General features: G+C 44.4%; 1 protein-coding gene across 3 annotated transcripts in view; it reads right to left on the bottom strand.

Moving 5' to 3' along the window:
- The window catches only part of FGGY (FGGY carbohydrate kinase domain containing), a 385,198-nt gene that overhangs the window by 61,582 nt on the left and 305,166 nt on the right, over nucleotides 1-18,450 (bottom strand). For all 3 annotated transcript variants that reach the window (XM_054573901.1, XM_054573920.1, XM_054573910.1), the window contains 2 exons: nucleotides 16,619-16,739; nucleotides 10,555-10,649 (listed from right to left, as the gene is read on the bottom strand). In XM_054573901.1, the coding sequence (XP_054429876.1) occupies nucleotides 10,555-10,649; nucleotides 16,619-16,739 (216 nt within the window). The remainder of the gene's footprint in view (nucleotides 1-10,554; nucleotides 10,650-16,618; nucleotides 16,740-18,450) is intronic.

Here is an 18,450-nt window from a genome sequence, read left to right as displayed (position 1 = left end):
CCATTCACAGAAGGCTGGCAGCAACTCAGTGGGGTCAGTGAATATGGGACTGAGGCTCAGAGAAATTAAGGACCTTCCCCACCACGTTTGTTCACACAACCAGCAAGCCATGGAGAAGCAATGGCCCTGGAGTGCAGCAGGGTGACCTAGAAAGCCACTTTCTCTCTTCTGTCCCATTTGATTTCCTCCTCTCCTGCCCACAGGGGACCAGCTTGCTCACCCTTGTGTGGCAGAGTCCCCACAGCAGCGCATGGCTGAGGCTCCAGGAGCTACTGCTCGTATCTACTGCGTTGAAGTGAAATGGACAGAGATTTGTGTAGGACTGCAGCACATGCTCCTCCCTCTGCTTTCAGAGAAGGCCCTGCAAAGGTTAAGAGTGGAACTGGGGTCACAAGCCTACACCCCAAGTTCCACCTCCACCAGCTTCGTCCTCTAGGGCCAGGTCAAACGTGGCCTTCTCAGGACTTTTTCAGCTCTCAAGACAGTGGAAGACACGCTTTCCTTGGTGCTCCATTACCTCACTGTATAGCAAGCATAACAAATGAATAACAGCCAATGCTAAGTACACACTATGCCACACTACACGCACCAACACGTTTACTCCTTACAACACGAGCTGTGAGATAATATATCTATGGTGCAGAGATCGTTGTCCTATTTTGCAGATGAGGGCTCGGAGGCAAACAGAAATTAAGTAACTTATACCAGGTAAGCGGCAGAGCCATGGTCTGAGCCCGCGCCCAGGCCCCACAGTCAGTGCCATTGCACCGAGTGTTGACTGTTTCATAACTGTTTCCGTCTGTGCCCACCTCCTCCCTGCTAGACTGTCCACTCCATGGGCACTGAAGCGTGTGTAATTTCCCCCTTTGTCCTGCTACCATCTAGAACTGTCCCTGTCACGGGGCAGGCTCCTGCTGATGAACCTTGGCTTATAGAATTAAACAAGGAGCCTTATCACCTACTTGGATCAAGGCCCAGACACGTCTTTTCCAGACCTGGCCAGCGGTCATCTGTCAGCCTAGCTCTCACAGCCCACCCGACCTCCAGCAGGCGAGGACAGCAGAAAATGCATCCTGACATCACAGGAAGGACCCAAGGAAAAGGTGCATTAATGGGGCAAAAACAAGCCAGCAGAGTGATTAATCTGGCCTCCCCTTCCATATTATGTTTATACAAGTTGATTATATAGCACTTAATTACTAATTTGCCCTACTTAAACCAAAAGTGCTTTTAATTTTTAATGAGGTAAGGGAAGAAGATGCCTTTACTTAGTGAGGAGCAGCTATTTTATTTCCTTCTCTTGTTTTGCCCAGCCAATTAATAACATTTCTAAGGAAATGCATCCCTCTCATGAATTCTTTCCTCCATCTTCTTCCTGACCTCCCAAGTTTAAAAAGAGATGGAAACAGACAAGAGCCACTTAGAAACAAACTGACTTTGCTTTCTGATCTGGATGGGCTGGGAAAGGCTTTGTAAAGTTGAATCACATGGGAACCCATAAATGGTGCTGATTTTGGGAGCTGGGGTGTACCTATTTCCAGAAATCATAACTTAGTTGTTACTGACAACAGAGAATGCAGCCATGGGTCTCCAAACAAGGCATTTCCCCCTATAAGGCTGCATTGTTTCTTAGGTATTAATGTCAGATAAGTATAAGCACTGCCCTGGGGCAGTCGAGGCCTGAGAAGAGCACAGACATTGGAGTCAGATCTGGACTTGACTTCTAGCTCTGCCACTTGCTGTTAAACCATGGGCACATTACTGGAACTTTCTGAGCCTCAGTTCCCTACCTGTAAAGGTAAGGTGAAGAACCCAAATTGTAAGAACTAAATGTCACCTGAACTACCTTAGCACAGTGCCCAGCTGAGAGGATGTGCAGAAAAGTATTAGTTTTGTTATCTTTAGCACAAATGAAGCAGGAAATGAAAGTGGGAATAAGGGAGACACGATTGAGGACTCCAGCATGCAGAGCTGAGTCTGGACAAGTGCTACTGAAAGAGCAGGTCCGTGGTGACTTAAGTAGCTTGCCCCGGAATGTGAACAAACACACAGACTCCTTCATTGAGAACATCTTGCTCTGAATAAAATGTCATAATTGATTTACATTCTGAGGCAAGTATCTTATCGCATGCAAATCTGTAACACAGCATTTAGAGGGGGCCCCTGGTCCACAGCCTGACCTGAGCACCTCCGCCCAAACAACTGACGGACAGACATCTGCATGTCCTCCTGAGCTTCCCTGGGCTTAGCCGGGCTCACTTGTACTCTCTACACCAGTGAGCTCTCTTTCCCTCTGACTTTGAGTCTGGCTAATAGGGAGCCTGGCAAGAGATCAGAGACTGGGAGGAGAACGGGGTCCAGAACCTGGCTCTCTCCCTCTATGGTCACTGACAAGCCAGCTGACCCCGTAGTCTTCACACAGCCCTCTGTTCCGCAGTTACAGTACCTGTGCTCTCCCCTCACCTCTTCAGGTCCAGCTGTTACAAATCCCAAGGCATCACGTCCTCCCTGGTGACTTCTCTATGCCCTGGTTCTCAATCTTATGAACTAAAATCTCTACAGTTATCCTACTTTGAGGGAGCACTCTCTGGGAACTGGTGCTAACTTGGTGACTCTTTACTATGCATCCTAATTCAGGTCGTCTATTTCTGATGCTAGTTTCTAAAATAATGGCAATCACACTGTGCCCCATTTGAGTCCATGTCCACATGTGATCGAGTTGAACAGTCCCCAGCTTTGAAATCCCAGCCTAGGCCTTAGATTCTGGCTTCGTCCCTTTCTAGCCATGGCTTTAGTGAGTCACTTGACCTCTCTTACCTCACTTGTAAAATTATTATAATAACAGTACAGGAAATTTCCTTACATACAACTTTTAACATGTTATTAAATTTTTTAATATTTACATTTCTTTGATAATGCTTGATTAAAGATACTACACTCAAGTTTCTGAACCCATGGTACTTTCTTATGGTTTACTGCAGAGAATGAAATACTTCTGATATGCAATTGTAACGATGCTTTTTCCCTTCTGCATAGTTCTTGATCACCTGCCTCAACGCTGCAACCAAACTCTCATGGATTTCAGTTAAACCTCGACATATTTCATGGCTCTGAATCAAACTTCATCCAATACTAGGTGTTGTGTATGAATATATGTGTGTGTGTGTGTGTGTGTGCATGTGTAGTTATTTTTCAGGACTACCCCCCAACAATTAAGGGGTGATTCCTGACTTAACTAAAGGTCTTTTCTTTCCTGATCCCGTATTTGGTTCTACAGCCTAATTTACTATGTTGAATATTAAGCTTATATAGCATGGATCTGCTATCCATGAGTTATCCTGGTGTAAAGAAATAAAATACCCAACCTGTTCATTTCCAACAAGGAATTTTTGTATGAAACATACAGGCATAAATGTTAATTAAAAGGAAGACTTCATTATGTATAAGCATCTTTTTCTATGGAAAGATCTTACATATTTTTCAGATTTGCACCAGTATTAAATGTTGTCTTGAATAAAATGAAGTCAAAGAGTTAGGGAAACTTTATTCTAGAAATACAATTTTGTAATTCTTCTAAGTTTCTCATGGACTCAGTCGATGTTTCACCATTTTTTTTTCTTTGTTAACAACCCCGTTCATAAATTCCTAAATAAAAAGTTCAGGGGGAGAGGGATAATTTGGAAAAATGTTTGTTAGCCTAAATCTTCATGTTAATAACAATACTATAAAAAGTGTCTTTTAATTAAAGTTCTTAATTAGTTAAAGTACTTTTTAATATCAACTTCTATAAAAAGTAAATGGGCAGATTATGATTAAAAGCAAGTACATTAAAAACAATACTGGTGAGCATATTATAAAGTATTCTCTGGGCAAAAGGAATTAGAAAATTTCCAAATCAGATAGGGCAAGTTTCTTATTTTTATTTCTATATCTGATAGTCAATCAAACAGTGATGACACATGTATGAAGCCGAGTTTTTCTATAAAACTGCCCCACCCTGTGAAGGGCAGCTGAGTTGCCACATTGGAATCTGTGACTTTCCCAAGCAGTGGATATACATTTACTGGGATATGGTTTGATGGAATAAAGAGTATAGATTTTGTATCTAGCAAGGTTATATGACCTCCCCATTCTTCATTGTCTTTAGCTGCACAGTGGGGAATGTTAACACCCACTGGTTGCTGGGTATAAAGGATCAGGGATAGAAGGTAACAGGCCCTGTTCCTGGATCACACTGAAAGGAACAGGCAAGTCAAATGTTGTATATCTTTTATATTGAAATAATTTCTGAAAACAGAATTCTAAGTTTGAGCTAATGTTTTGACTTTGACATCCATGGTTCCATTCTGCAAAGCAGATTGGAACAAGGGGATTTACAATTAATTAGAACCTAAACGTGTTGCTTTTATTTATTTATTTTGGAGAGGGAACAATTCTGGAAAAGATACGAATGTGCTGTTAGTGCTGTTAACCAGGTGTAGCAATAAGTATAATGAATGTTAGGGCCCATATCGCATTCCTTTTTCTCCACATTCTTCATTTAATCCTTCTTTAAAGTATTAATTACCATTCCAGGATTTTATGTTGACTTTCTATGAGGCATTGACATATGGGACAGGACACTATGAAAATTCAATCAGAAATCTGAATCTATTTAATTAGAAACCAGCATCCCATGTCTCTAGAAACACATGCTTAAGCAACCAAGGGCAAAAGTCAACTAAACAAAGTTGATAATATCAGGACCATATGTGAAATGAATAAGATTATAAGAGGCCTGGGGATGAAAGCTAAATGGAACTAAAATTCATAGCAATAGACTCCTTGTATACAAGAAGTGTGAGCCCTGAATTTCTATATACTACTGGTGGGAGTTAAAGTGTTCATATATATCAAACTTGTAAAAATTAGGCAGACTTTTGACAATTATACTTCATAATGTATTTTAACATAACTTAGGGTGACTGTAAAAATTCAGCTACAGAGATGTTAGTTGCAGCTTTATTCAAAACAGCAGAGGCCACCTAAGTATTCAAAATGGGGACCAGGTGAAAAAGTCATGGTCTTTTCTACGGGGTAGAAAATTAGGCAGCCTACAAACACGGTAAATAAAGATGTTTACAGTATATTTTGGGATGGGAGGAAAGGCTACAAAACTATGCATTGTATGGACACATTTTTAAAAAGTAAATGATGATTTAAAAATATGTATAAAAAGACTAGAGCAATAGCAACCAGAATCTTCAATAGTGGTTATTTTAGGATAGTAAGATCAGTGTTTTCATATTCTTCTTTCAGCTTAACTGAATTTTCTTTTTTTCCCAATGAACGTGAATTATTAGTTGTATTCCATAAAAAGGAAAAACAGCTAATTATGATCGAATGTGCCAAGACATAGGATAGTTTCATATTTCTGAACATCCACTATATATCACTCTTTCCAAACCTCTAGAAACTGAAGTCATGATAACCATCTTTACTCTGTAAATGTAAAACTGGTATTTATGGTGACAGGAAGCCAAAGAGAACTAAAAATCACAGAAAGTCGACTCACAAAGTAAAACAGAATGGAGAGGTATTGAATTGTAGGCAAAATCATGGGCTTTGAAGCACTGCATAGGTGATGAATAGAACTGGCTCTAAATGAAGTAAACTTCATGTAAAAGGATAGAAGGAGAGGCTTCAGCTAAACCATGAGGATGTCTGCAAGGACTGACCTTGAGTGTAGACCACAGTGATCAGTGTGAATGGTTTATTTGTGGACACGTGTTACAGAAAGGGTGAGTAATCACGGCCGGCAACTGGCCACTTCCACGTATTGGTCTGGCAGACACAGGAGTCTGTCTGGAACGTGACAGGGAGAGTTGATGGAGGGGGAGCATGGAGTCAACAGTTTACGAGGCAGTGACCCTCACGCTGTGGGAGGGAGCCCTGTTTGATGAATTGCTTAATTCCTGGGGCTTATTTTCTTTACACTGGTACTCGCCTTAAATTGATTGCGAAATTCATTTTGATCTTTTGTCACTGTCTCCTTTGGCTGATTTTTGCTTCAGATGTTTCCTCCACTGCTTTTCAGGGGGCGGGGGGGTGAGGGCGGGTGTCAGGACACACACCACTATTAGAAGTAATGCTTGCTTCGTGTAGTTTTGGAGCAAAACTGTCCCTGAAGATAGGGAATTACAGAAAGTGCATGACATCTGCACTTTCTGAAGACCTGAAGGATGCGGGGTGGAAAGCCATTTTGCGTGCCTGCCTCTTTGCATTAGGTTGAGTTTTCTCGTGAGGCACCTCGAAACAGGCTTCTTGTTTTACGCATCCTTTGCATGTCTTAGAACCCCTCCACTGCCTGTGCTTAGAAAAGGTAAGCATGTTGATATTTCATTAACTTATCTTTTCCACTTTGTTAATTGTCTGGGGCCTGGAACCCACAGAACTATTACAAGATGCTCTTGGCTTCTAACTGTAATGATTTGGTTTCCAGTTTATTCAGAATTAGAGGAAATCACCTTGGAGTTCACATATAGCAAAGGGAGCAATGGGTGACTTTACAGAGGTGAGGGAGTGTCCAAATGGAAAGTCCTCAGAGGTCATGACTGCATGGGTCCCACGCTCCTGCCAATAATAGGAGGAAGCCTCTCTTCCTTGCGTTCCCTCCCACCTACTCAATGGCTGGACTTTTACCAGGAAAGTGGCATCTCTGTGGTTTGACTCCATTTAATTGATTAAGCTGTAGATATAAAGACAGCCATGACATGATTCTTGTCACACTGTCTACTGAGACACAGTTTTAAAAGTACTGAAAGGAGAACACCATTTCTGGAGAGGGATAATTCTTTAGGATGTTGTTCATCATTCCATTCTTCACTGAAAATGGATGGCTATTTCAATACCATTTGTGAGATCCTAACTTGAAAAGAAAATAGTAGGCAGGCTTTAGATGTCTAAAGGAAGAGGGTGCAGGAAAGGGCATGAGTGGATGAAAGAACAGGAGGTGGACGCTTGCAATTGTCAGCAGGTTTCAACATGTGGAACAGCAATGGACCTCCTAATTGAATGATCTTCCCCACAAGAAAACGCCATCCACTGTCCTTCTCCCTGCATCTGTTAAAACTTTTTCCCAGGATTAAAATATATAGACGTTTGCAATAACTATAAGTAAAACCCACAATTGCAAGTCCTTCTAATCCACTGGTGTCACCAATGTTAGGTACACAGCTCTATCCCAGCTGAAGTCATTGATTCATGGGCCTTGGAAACTGGGAAACCCTGTCTCCCTAGGCACATAGGCCCTTCCCTAGGTCTGCAGCCTGTGGCCTCTGAACTCGTCCTAGCCCTTCCTTAGATGTAGAGGAGATGAGCCTGGCTTTTTGTACCGAAGTCTACACACCTAGATAAGAATTAAAATCCTCCATCCAACCACCAGAGAGAAGACACAACATTTGGCTTGCTGGACTCATTGAGCTGCTGGCAGGAATTGCTCAGTTTTCTTAAAGGCAGTAGTGGCAGGCACCATGAAGACCAAACTAGGATCTTTGAAGTTCAGAAAACAAAAAACAAAAAATTATATTAAAGTTCAGGTTGAAAAATATAAATCACAGGGAAGAAGCAGTTCTGTTTCACCTCAAGCTGCCAGAATGCTGAGCTGGTCCCCAGGCCTAGGGCAGACAGGTTGGCCAGGTTGGCATGTCTTCTTTAGAGAGAGCTGAATGAAGCCAAGTCTTCAAGCACTTACATTCCCAAAGCCGTTCCAAACATAATCATTAGAACAATGTTGATAATTATACCCAGGGCTCATGGAGGTCATCAGAGCTTTAAAAGGTTCTTCATATCAACGGTCTCACATGACTGGCAATTCTTCTTAAATATTTTTTTAAAAGAGAATAAAACAAACAAATAAAAGAGGCACCTGGAGAGGTCAGGTGACATTGTCTGAGGCTATACAACAAGCAAACATAGAGGTCAATACCACACAGATTCTCTCAGGCATGTGAGAGACATCGGGTTTCAGTCTGGGCTCTCTTTACCAGATTACAGTGTCTCCTAAACCGAAAAGCAGTCAGAAGAGGCATCTATGTCTTTGAGTGGAATAGGAGACATGAGCTTGTCTTTAAGATGTTGGGAGCTTCGCGGACGCTACTTAGGTCACAAATGCCAATACTTGATGGACCATATCTTTGATTCTGCTCCAGAATATTAATGAAAAATCTCCTGGACTGAAGGTGTCTTTGTGGAAATATGAGTGGAGTCCTTTAGAAGCTGTAAGCTTCAGTCTGACTGAGACCCCAGTGAGGTGCCATGCTGTAAGTCACAGTGTGGAGTATTTGGTGGCATGGCCTACTCTCCTGTCACCCTACTCTCTTTCTGTGCTGGAGACTACTATCTGATTTGTGACCAATGACATTTCTTTTCAGAAACTATACCTTTAAACATATTAGAAGCCCATAAGTATTATTAAGGAAAAAAAAGAGAAAAAAATCAAACAAAGTGGAAATAGAATGAAAGTCAGGATGGGCTACTGATTCAGAGAGCACTTAGTTTCAATTCTGCTGATCCGTTATTAACTACAGTCTTGGGCAAGTTATTTAAAACTGTCCCGAGCCCTGGTTTCCCCATACATAGGACAAGGAGAAAAACATCTATTTTGCAGGTAGGAAGACACCAAAATTAAATGAGGTGTCTTAGTCTGCTTAGGCCACCATAACAAAATAACATTGAATGAGTGCTTAAATAATAGAAATGTACTTTCTCATAGTTCTAGAGGCTGGAAGAAGTTCAAGATCAAGATGCCAGCACGAACAGATTCTGGTGAATACCATGCTCTTGGTTTGCAGAGGGCCACCTTTTCACTGTGTCCTCAAACAGAGAGAAAGAGGGTGTGGGGAGAGTGCAAGCGTATGTGTCCCAGCTCCCTCAGAAGGGCACCAATCTTACCATAAGGGCCATACTCTCATGATATCATCTGACCCAAATTACCTCCCAAAGATGCACCTCCTAATGCCATCACATTGGGGGTTAGGGCTTCAGTATAAGAATTCTGAGAAGACTCAAACATTCAGTCCATAATATGAGGTAACCTATGCAGGGTTTTAGCAAGCATCTCTACTGCTTTGGTTTAGAAATTTTAATTTGTCCCTGGAATGGCAAGGCATCTCATTGTGATATCATCTTCATTACAGTTGATAACATTAAAATAATAATTGACAAGTCATTGACATTTCAACAGTAAATAAATAACTCGATGTAATGTTTCTGAGTACCAGTACCAGAAAATCCAGGAAAAGTTGAAGATTCAACTCTACCTTCTTTGTTCAAAAACTGCAGTTAAAATCCACAAGCCTTCATGGGTAGATTCAGTTCCTTGAAAGGGGTATTTCACAGGCACCAATTCACAAGGCCTGGGCAGTATGTACTGCACCACACTTCCCGAAATGTGGTATAAGAGCACAGATAATTGAAACTGGACTTTTGCATCTGTCTGTTTCTAACAATGTATTCTTAAGTTCTATCACCTTTCTGGATCTCTGTTGCCCATGCATATTGTTCTATCAGGGAGATGCTATTAAAAGCACCTGGCATAGTTCTTGGGACATAATAGGATCACAATAAGTGACTAGGCTACTGGTGGAAAACCTGGCTTCTAGTCCTGATCTTGAGACCTTGGGTAAGTCATTAAACTCTCAGATGTTCAGCTGAACAAATATTTCCTAAATTCTCATCTGAGACCTGGGAGCCAGACTTCTTAGTTTGGGTATCTGCTACCTGTTTCAGCTTTGGCTACGTTCCTTTATGACTCCAGAGCCTGTGCTCGCCATCCTACCTGGGCTGCTTCTCTGCTTTTCGTAAACCAGCTGTTCATACTATTAAGTTACCACTCAGATTCTCTCCATAAAACCCCGTGTGTGAAATGTCTTTTGCAATTTGGTGGTAGGAAAAGCTTTGTCTCCTACAAGAAACTGGTATGTTTCCTCTTTTTGAAAATAAGAGTTATGCAACTTATCATGTGTTCTTTTCATCTTGGCTGCCAGGAAGCTCAGAGTCAAACTGTGTACTCAATCACTGCCACCAAGTTGTTTCCTTCTTCCTTTATCTTTGTTCCTTATTTTTCTTTTTAATTCCTTTTTTTACCAACATTTTCATTTGTCTCTTGTTGATAGAGGCCTCAATGATATTTGAACAGTGGTGAGTAGAGATGAAATAAGCAAATATAAATCTAAAATTTACATGAAAAACTTAGGTTTTGAACCTTCCTTCTTCCACTTGCTAAAAGAAAATGGTCAAGGGGATATTTAAAAGAAATAATTTAAGAGCTATTTTAAAGGAGGAAAAAGAAAAAGACAACAGAAAAACAGAATGACCAACACTAACAGAGGCCAAGTCAAATAAAAACTGCAATAAATACGTCTGAGGCTAGAAGTGTTTGTGCTTTCCCTGCCTGGAACCTATCATTTCTTAATTATATCTTGTGTGTGTTTTGCAAGATGTGAGCTGCTGTCAAGAGGAAGGGCAGTCTCAGACAGGGGAGGGGCCACGGCCTGCCCCCTGCTCCTCACATACCTGTACAGAAGTGAAATCCCCCGAGGCGCAGGCACCCAGAATAGCAGCGCCCACAAGAACAGACTCCACCTCTTGGGACAGGACCACAGGCATGCCTGCACAGGACAAGACCACACCTTGGTTAGTGAGCAGGCCCGGGGCACTGTGGGGAGCCAGCAAGCAGCCCCAGCAGTAAAAACACCTGATGGGAAGGTAGCAACAGGCGCCTCCTCCCCAACCCAGGCCGTTCCTTGTCTCCTGGGATTCCCTGCATCTAAAGGGTTTCATCGCCTCTGCCGGCTGGTGCAGTAGCCAAGAGCCCCATGGGAGCCAACATCATACAGATCAACTCATGAGACCTTTTTGCCCAGGTTCCCCAGGCTTCTGCTAGCTGCTGCCTGCCATTTGGTTGAATTTCAGTTCATCAGACATTTATTAAGTGCTTTGCTGGGCCCAGGAATACAGAGCAGAATTTGACTCTGTCCTGCTGTTCAGGTCTCAAAGGGGAGATGGATGAGAAAGAAATAAAGGAGGTTAATTCTGTAACTGAGATGCACTAAGAAAATGGAAGCAATGAGAGAGGGTGTGAATAATCCCTCTAGCAGCTTCCGACTCCTCTGAGTACAAGGCAAAGCCTCTCCAATGGCCGATGAGGTCCTCCAGGACCGGTGCCACCCAGATCTCCCTCTCCTCTCCACTCTTCCTGGCCACGCTGCCCTGGCCTCCTTGCTCTTTCTTAACTCTGCCTCAGGGCCCTTGCCCATGCTGTTCCTCTGTCTGGATCGGTCACTTCTTTCTGGATGTCCACACAGCAACTCTCTCCCACTCCATGTCTTTGTGCAAATGTGCTTCCCACAGCGGCTTTCCTGACCATCGGATTTAAGACGATGACTTAACACAGCACTCCTTATCCCCTTCCAACACTGGGTTGTTAAGTATCTTGATTATGCTCTGTCTCCCCTGCTAGAACATGAGCTCCATAAGGGCAGGGACTTTGTTTGCCCAATGCTGGATTCCGGGATTGGAAGCCAGTGTATAGTACTTGGTAAGAGCATAAATGATGAAAGAAGAAATTTCTAGGAGGGGAAGGGTGTCCTCAGAGTGCATCTGAAGGATAAGCGGGGTCTGCCAGGCAGGGAGGTACACTCCACATGCCAATTCCCAGAGGCTGAGGGTTCATGGTGGGTTTAAGATTAATAGCAATCATTTAGAAGTCTTGGGATTTTACATGTATGCATGTGTATAACAAATAAAACACAAGAAGTATGAATGTATTCGCTAATCAGGAGATGGCAGCAAACTCCACAGAGGTAAGCTCTATGGTCGGGCCTGTAGTCTTTTCCTACTCAGGACAGTAGACTTATTTTTCCCAAAGTCTGGGCTCTTCTTGCTGTCTTTCTGGGAAGGTTTCCCTGACATAACCTCCTTTGCAGGCCCACCATTTCCACCCTCACCCCCCACTCCAGGACTGGGCCAGCTGGTCAGCCATCTCAGAGAAAGGGGACAGGGAACAGAGTTCTCACACACATCCCGGAGGGCTCAGGAACAGCAGCCCTACGCTGCAGGGCGGGCCAGTGCCTGCGAGTTTGCTAACAGGCAGCAGGTGGGCTGGGGTCTCTGGGAAAAGCTTAGACCTGGTCCCACTAGCCTTGTGTCCTTCAGTACGTCACTTAAACCCTTTTAGCCTTGGTTTCCCCATATGTAAATGAAGAGACTTTCCACACAGGCTTGCTGTGCGGATTAATGAGAAAGGGCATACACGGTGCTCAGCACGTTTGCTGGCCTATCATGAGCCCTCGAGAATGGCGGCTGCTACTGTCAGAATCAGAACTGACAGTGAGCGAAGCCCATCTGCACGCAGTTCTCCTGAGCTGGAAACTGGAGAAGCAGGGAAGGGACATCTCGAGGGGAAGGACAGACACCAGGCCACACCGAAGGGCTGCTTCAGCCAAGTCAGGAGAGAGCACTGTGAATGCCTTTGTAGAATCCAGGGGTCCTACAGACAGACTGTGACTGTGTCCGTGACCACCCCTCAGCACTGGAACTTTTGAGAAGACAGTTGCTCCAAATGACATTCACCTCCCAAGCCCCTCTTTACCCTGCCAAAAAGCCTCACCAGTTCTGAGCAGGGAGGAACCACTTCCAGTTCCCTGCCACTGGGAACCAGAAACCAGAGTAAACCTGTTGAGCTTCCCTATCAGCTCTCCAGCTGCAGCCAAAGTGCTCTGCAGCCAGGCTGCCGGGGCTCGCACTCTGGTTCCCTTGCTGAATTAGCTGTGTGGTCCAAGGCGAGGCAGGTTAGCTAAGCTCTCTGTGCCTCGGTTTTCCCATCTGCAGAATGGGGTTAAAACTCCACCTACTTCACAGGGCTACTGTCAGGATTAAAAGTACTATTGAGAGTAGGGCACTTAAAACAGTGCTTGGCTCACAGAAAGCACTAAATTAGCACTAGTTGTTATGCCTCTTGAAGTTTCCCTTAACTCTGAAGTCTCTCCACACCTGTTTCTCTGGGTGGAACCAACTCACTGCTTCTATTTCTCCCTCAGGTCAATCCTACTTCTTCCCTCACACCCTGACCCTCACTCCAAACCTGCTCTGGGTCCGGAACACTCACCCGGGTGGACCACACCTGCGGCCCAGCTGCCTGCTGGCTGAGCCATTGACTAAGCTCCAGCCCAGCAGTCCTCCTCAAGCCCTGTGGTCTTAGGTTGGCTACTGCCCTGCCCTGGGGCCTCTGTAAGGCTAGAGATGGTAAGACTGTGAGTTGCCCCAGGGTATTGGGTGGTGGCCAGGGTTTCTCTGCACCCTACCCACACCTCTGTAAACAAACCCTTCAACTCATCTCCATTTAATCCAGTTAGAGTGTGTTCTCTATTCCCTGCCTGGATCTGATTTGCATTATGCTGGGGCGTTCCCTGTGTCCCACCATAGTCTCTGGACACTGGAGAGAGCACATTTTGTGTTTGTAATGACCCTGTTAGCAGGACATTATTGCTCTTCTTTACACCCCTAAGCCACCCTCAGTGCTTGGTCCGCTAGTGTGCTCAGGGAAGGTTTTGGAGGGAATAAATAAATTATTAAAATAATAAATAAGGCAGGAAGAGGGAAACCCCTACTAAAATTGCTAGTACTGAAAAACAATATCTAGGAGGAGGAACACTGAGTCCCAAGTCAGTGGGGGAAACCTACAATTACTTAGTACACACCAAGTATTTCTTGAAACCACAGTTAACTAAATGCCCGGGGCACAAAGAAATTCTGCGTCTGCACGTAGAGGACATTTCCCAAGTTGGTGAAGCTCTGCTCTCCTTGTTTGCACGGAGCAGGCTGTTCCCCAAAAGGCAGAGATTTACACACAAAACATTAAAACTGCTTTCTCCTCAAACATACTTCCTTCTTTTTGGTGTGCTGCGTAAGGAAAGAAGTGAACTAACATTTACTGAACACCTACTTAGAGTCAGGCACAGAGCTTGGTGCTCACAAATTCATGAGTATTTACTCAGTACAGTCTAAAGGAGGGAAATATTATTTCTATCTTCCAGCAGAGAGAAATGAGGCTCAGAGAAGTAAAGCAACTTGCCCAGAGGCACAGAGCTGGCCCCACCCCCAACCCCGCTCGTTCCATTACTCCAAACTTTCCCCAAAGTATCTTCCAAACTCCCCTGGGTTTTCCACGTGCATTCCTGAGAACCATGTACCAGGTTTACGGTCCCTTGAAGTTTTTCTTTGTAGGAAAACTAGAGCAATTACAATATTTAAAGGCACCAACAAATCTACCTCTACACCCTCTGCTCTGTATGTGCCTTTTATAGGAACGAGAGCAAATGTGGTCTTTTTTTCCTAGTGCTGGGTGCAGGAGAGGAAGAAGGCAGCCTTGCCTGGAATGTGAACTATTTTATCTGATGCATTAATGAGTTTAGCAGAACCCAAAGCATTTAAAGGCAGATGCACTTTGCCATCACTTGTCAGTCACAGGCTTCCCAAGGCAGAGGAATTCCATGCCAAAGAAAAGGTCCCTTTGTCTGGGACTGTAGCTGGTCCATAGTCAGAGACAAAGGGTCCAGTTTCAATCGGAATCCAAATAACGATTAACAGCCTTTTCATTCAACAGCCTGAAGAACAGCTTCCAAAGCAGAACTTTCTGTGAAGCCGCTGCAACCCCAGCTTTTGAGCCAGCACGGGGATGTAGGGCCTGGAAGAGGACCCAGTTTCATAAAGGCTGGGGCCGCAGCGCCTAGTCGGGAGCCACGGTCACTCCCGCCCCTCCGCTCTCGGAGGCCTGCTTCCCATTCCCGCCGGTGATTTGGTAGACAAGGCTGGTTTTATCTTCCAGGTAGGAAGTCTTTGTGGCTGTTAGAAGACCAGAAATTGGAAGGTCATTCACAGATCAAATTTTAAGTCTGACTCTTATCTGAACCAAGCTAGCTGAGTTTTAGATAAAATGGGTTTTCTCCTGGGGAAAATTGTAAAGTAATCTGGGTACCCTTTCATGTCTTTCCTCTTTCTGCCTCAGTATGACCTGCTTTCATAGGTTTCGGACATTTGGGAAAGAGTCATCATCATCAAACGGTTACAAACTGGGCAGAAAAGTTAAGAAACCTGGGCCTGAATATACCTGGGTTATAATCATGGTCCTGCTCCTTATTGGACGTTTGAGTTTGGACAGTTGATTTAATTCATCTCTATGAACCTCAGTTTCCCTGTCTGTAAGATGGGAGCGCTCATTTCTACCCTTTAGTGGTGTGTGAGGACTAAATGTATATGGAGTAATTCACATCCACACACAGTGGGAGCTTGGTTAACGGTGGTAATTTCCATAAGTAAATCCTGATATATTTGCCCTTAGACTGTGTCCTTTTTTATACTGTCCTCCGGCCTGTGCCTCCGTCTATTGATCCCCAAAATGAGGACAGCAACGTTTGTGTGACCTCACAACATGCTGGGGTCAATTACACCCATCGCATTAGGGAAAGCTCTCATCTGCAGGAATCTGCGTGGCCTAGAGGGAGAAGGGGCAAATGATGCAGCAGAGTCAGGAGCAGCGAACTTGACCCACGGAACTGTCAGAGATGAGGAGTCCAGGAGATGGGGACAGCAGACGATCATGATAAATGGAGGCCACTGTAGGGTGGGCTCATATTAGGCTGGAGCTATGAGCAGGGTCCAGTCCTCCCCTACTTCCCTCCCCTTGCCCTGCCCTGCTACCTGGCCCCCCTGGGACAGGCCCTGGGAGGGAAACGGTCGTCCCTACGAGACACTGGCAGAGATAGGGGCAGGAGGGGTAAGGGCACCAGGATAGCAGGCCAGCCCAACCTCTGCGACACCAGCAAGCCTCCTACCAGTGGGGCCCTAGCGTTGGGACCCAGGGGTCTGCCCTGTGGGTCCTGTTCTGCTTTGTCTGCTCAAATCACAGAGGGATCCGTCCATCACTCTGGATTCTCTCCATCTGTGTCAAGATTTTTGATTCTGATGAGGATCTCAGGGTCTTAGAGCTCAAAATCCCATCTGCAGCTAGACCCACAGTTCCCATAGCAGCTGGGTTCCATATTCCTTCTTCAAGGCAGTTTCCTTATCACTTTCTCCAGATTGCTTGCCCTGCACCATCATAGGTCCAAACCAGGGAGAGGAGCCTCACTGTGTTTTCATAATATCCGGCCTCTTCTCACTTGGAGCTCTGGCCACACTGAATTTAACACGTTTGCTATTTGCCTTCTTCAATGGACCTTGAACTCCTTGGGGGCAGAAATTATGCCTTATTCATTTCCATAGCTTCAATATTCCCTACAATGTGCAGAGCAGAAGAAGTACTCAAAATTGTTGAGTAAATGCGTAAAGTAGGATCTAGCCCTGCTGACCTCTCTTGTCTCATTTCTTACCACCATCCCACAGTTGGATTCTCATGGAAGTCACTTTCCCCATCATGACTACAAAGACTCAAGAGTTATCTTTTAAAAAATATGTGTTAACATAGTAAACATTCAAGATAATTTGGCATGCTACCTGTATCCTCCTATTCTCAACCCTAGATCATGAACATGACCCTTTTGCTGCCAAGCCTACAATGACCTCTCCTTCTCCGACTTACCAGTAATGTCCGCATGCATTTGCACAAAAAGGGGATTCTTGCTCAGGCCTCCACACAGGAAAAGAGTGCTGATCGAGTGCCCTGCAGCTTCCATGGCCTCTATAATGAAGCGAGTCCCAAACTTCAAGGGAAACACACAAGAAATATCAGAGTGATAGCCAAAGAAAATGATATCGAACATTTACTAAGTGCTTACCCAGTGCCAGACATGGCCCTCCGAGCTTCACAAACACTGTCTCGGAAAGCTGAGACTCCCAGGGAGTCGTTTGTCTCTGATCACATGGGTCACTAAGTCACAGACTGGGGACTCCAGCCTGGACCTGCCTGACTGAAAATCTTCTTCATTACTGTATCATTTGCTTTTACCAGTTGTTATGTGATACCGATAGAAATAAATGATAATATTAACACGGTTAATACATATTAATATAGTTCATTCAAATCAATATTTGATGAGTGTTATTGTGGCCCAGGTCTCCACTTAGGTACGCGGAATGAAGTGATTGGCAACACTGCTCTGAAAATAATGGTCCGCGGTCCCTGAGTCAACCTTTCTTCCCGAAATAAGAACTAAAGACGTTTGTTCTTTGGAAAAAACACCAACAAATTAAGCAGCAGAAACGTGGAAAGAGGGCTCTCATTGCACAAGGAAGGTGAAACTCAGACTTGGGATGGCAAAGGGCTAAAGTGACCTTGTTCTGTTCTCACTTGAGACCAGGTAGTGGTTCCCATAATGAAGCTTCCAGAGCTGGAATCCATTCCCAGTCAGTCCTTAATGACCTGGGAAGATGTGGAAATCACATGCTCTGGTTGGCTCACGGCTTTGCTGTATTTTCATTTCAGCCCTTGTATATTAATATCTTCCTAAAATGTGTTATCCTCGTCCTTGTCTTGCTAAGTTTACTAAACTCAGTAAATAAATGTTGATGCTTGGGAAGAGGAAACACTCGTAGGATCATCAAAATGAATCTTAATGTACGATTCTTTAGCTTTAGGGCTCGGGTTTTCAAACAGCTAAAAATCATAATATATTTAGAAGTATGAAAACTAGAAGTTCACAAATCATAATGTTTTTGGGGGACAGGGATTAAAAACAAACAAAAAAGATGAAGTGTGATACGGACTTAGGCGGCCGGGAGTAGTTTTGTTTTGTTTCTTGTGGAGAGAGAGTCCTTAAAAATTTTAGAGATGGAGCAATTCTGGGGGGTGACAAAGTCCTAGGCGTGGACATGGGAGCGAGATGCTGAAACAATCAGGGGAGAAGGTTGGGGGGGGGGGTGCGGTGGGGGTGGGGATCAAGGATCTGAGAGGCCGCAGGTGGTGTGGCCAACAAGAAGAAGGCAGGTTTGAACTGGAGAGACTCCGTGAGCCAGTATCATGAATGAAAGCTCAGCACTGCTGGCAAGTGGTACCCCAGCACAGGGAGAAAAGAAGGTAATTGAGCTGGAGGGCGTGCCGTATCAGAGGCTTAACCAAAGTAAAGTAGGAGATTTGAGAAGTGGTCTGAATGCTCCCATGACCCCCAGGGTGTGGAATGTGGGGCGAGTGAAGCTTCCTTTGACAAGGCTGTCTGCAGGGCTGCGTATCCTGGGCTGGAGGGGTCTCTGGAAGGGGGAGTGACAAGAGGGTAATCTGGGGACCAGGCAGCATGAAGCCCTGATTGCTGTGGAATAAATTATGAGGGAGAGAGGCAGTTCAGCAGCAACACACAGCAGTTCCAGCCCAAAGGTCCACGGGGTTTGTAGAAGCTGTTAGTGAATTTGGTAAGAATATGGATTAGGCAAAACTTGGGCAGACAAAGATAATCTACAGCTGTAGTGTTTTTTTTTTTC

This window comes from Pteronotus mesoamericanus, unplaced genomic scaffold (assembly GCF_021234165.1).
Source record: "Pteronotus mesoamericanus isolate MK-2021 breed Mesoamerican mustached bat unplaced genomic scaffold, CSHL_Meso_final contig_105, whole genome shotgun sequence".
In the NCBI taxonomy this organism is placed as follows: Eukaryota; Metazoa; Chordata; class Mammalia; order Chiroptera; family Mormoopidae; genus Pteronotus; species Pteronotus mesoamericanus.
This window is presented reverse-complemented; position numbering and strand designations above follow the sequence as displayed.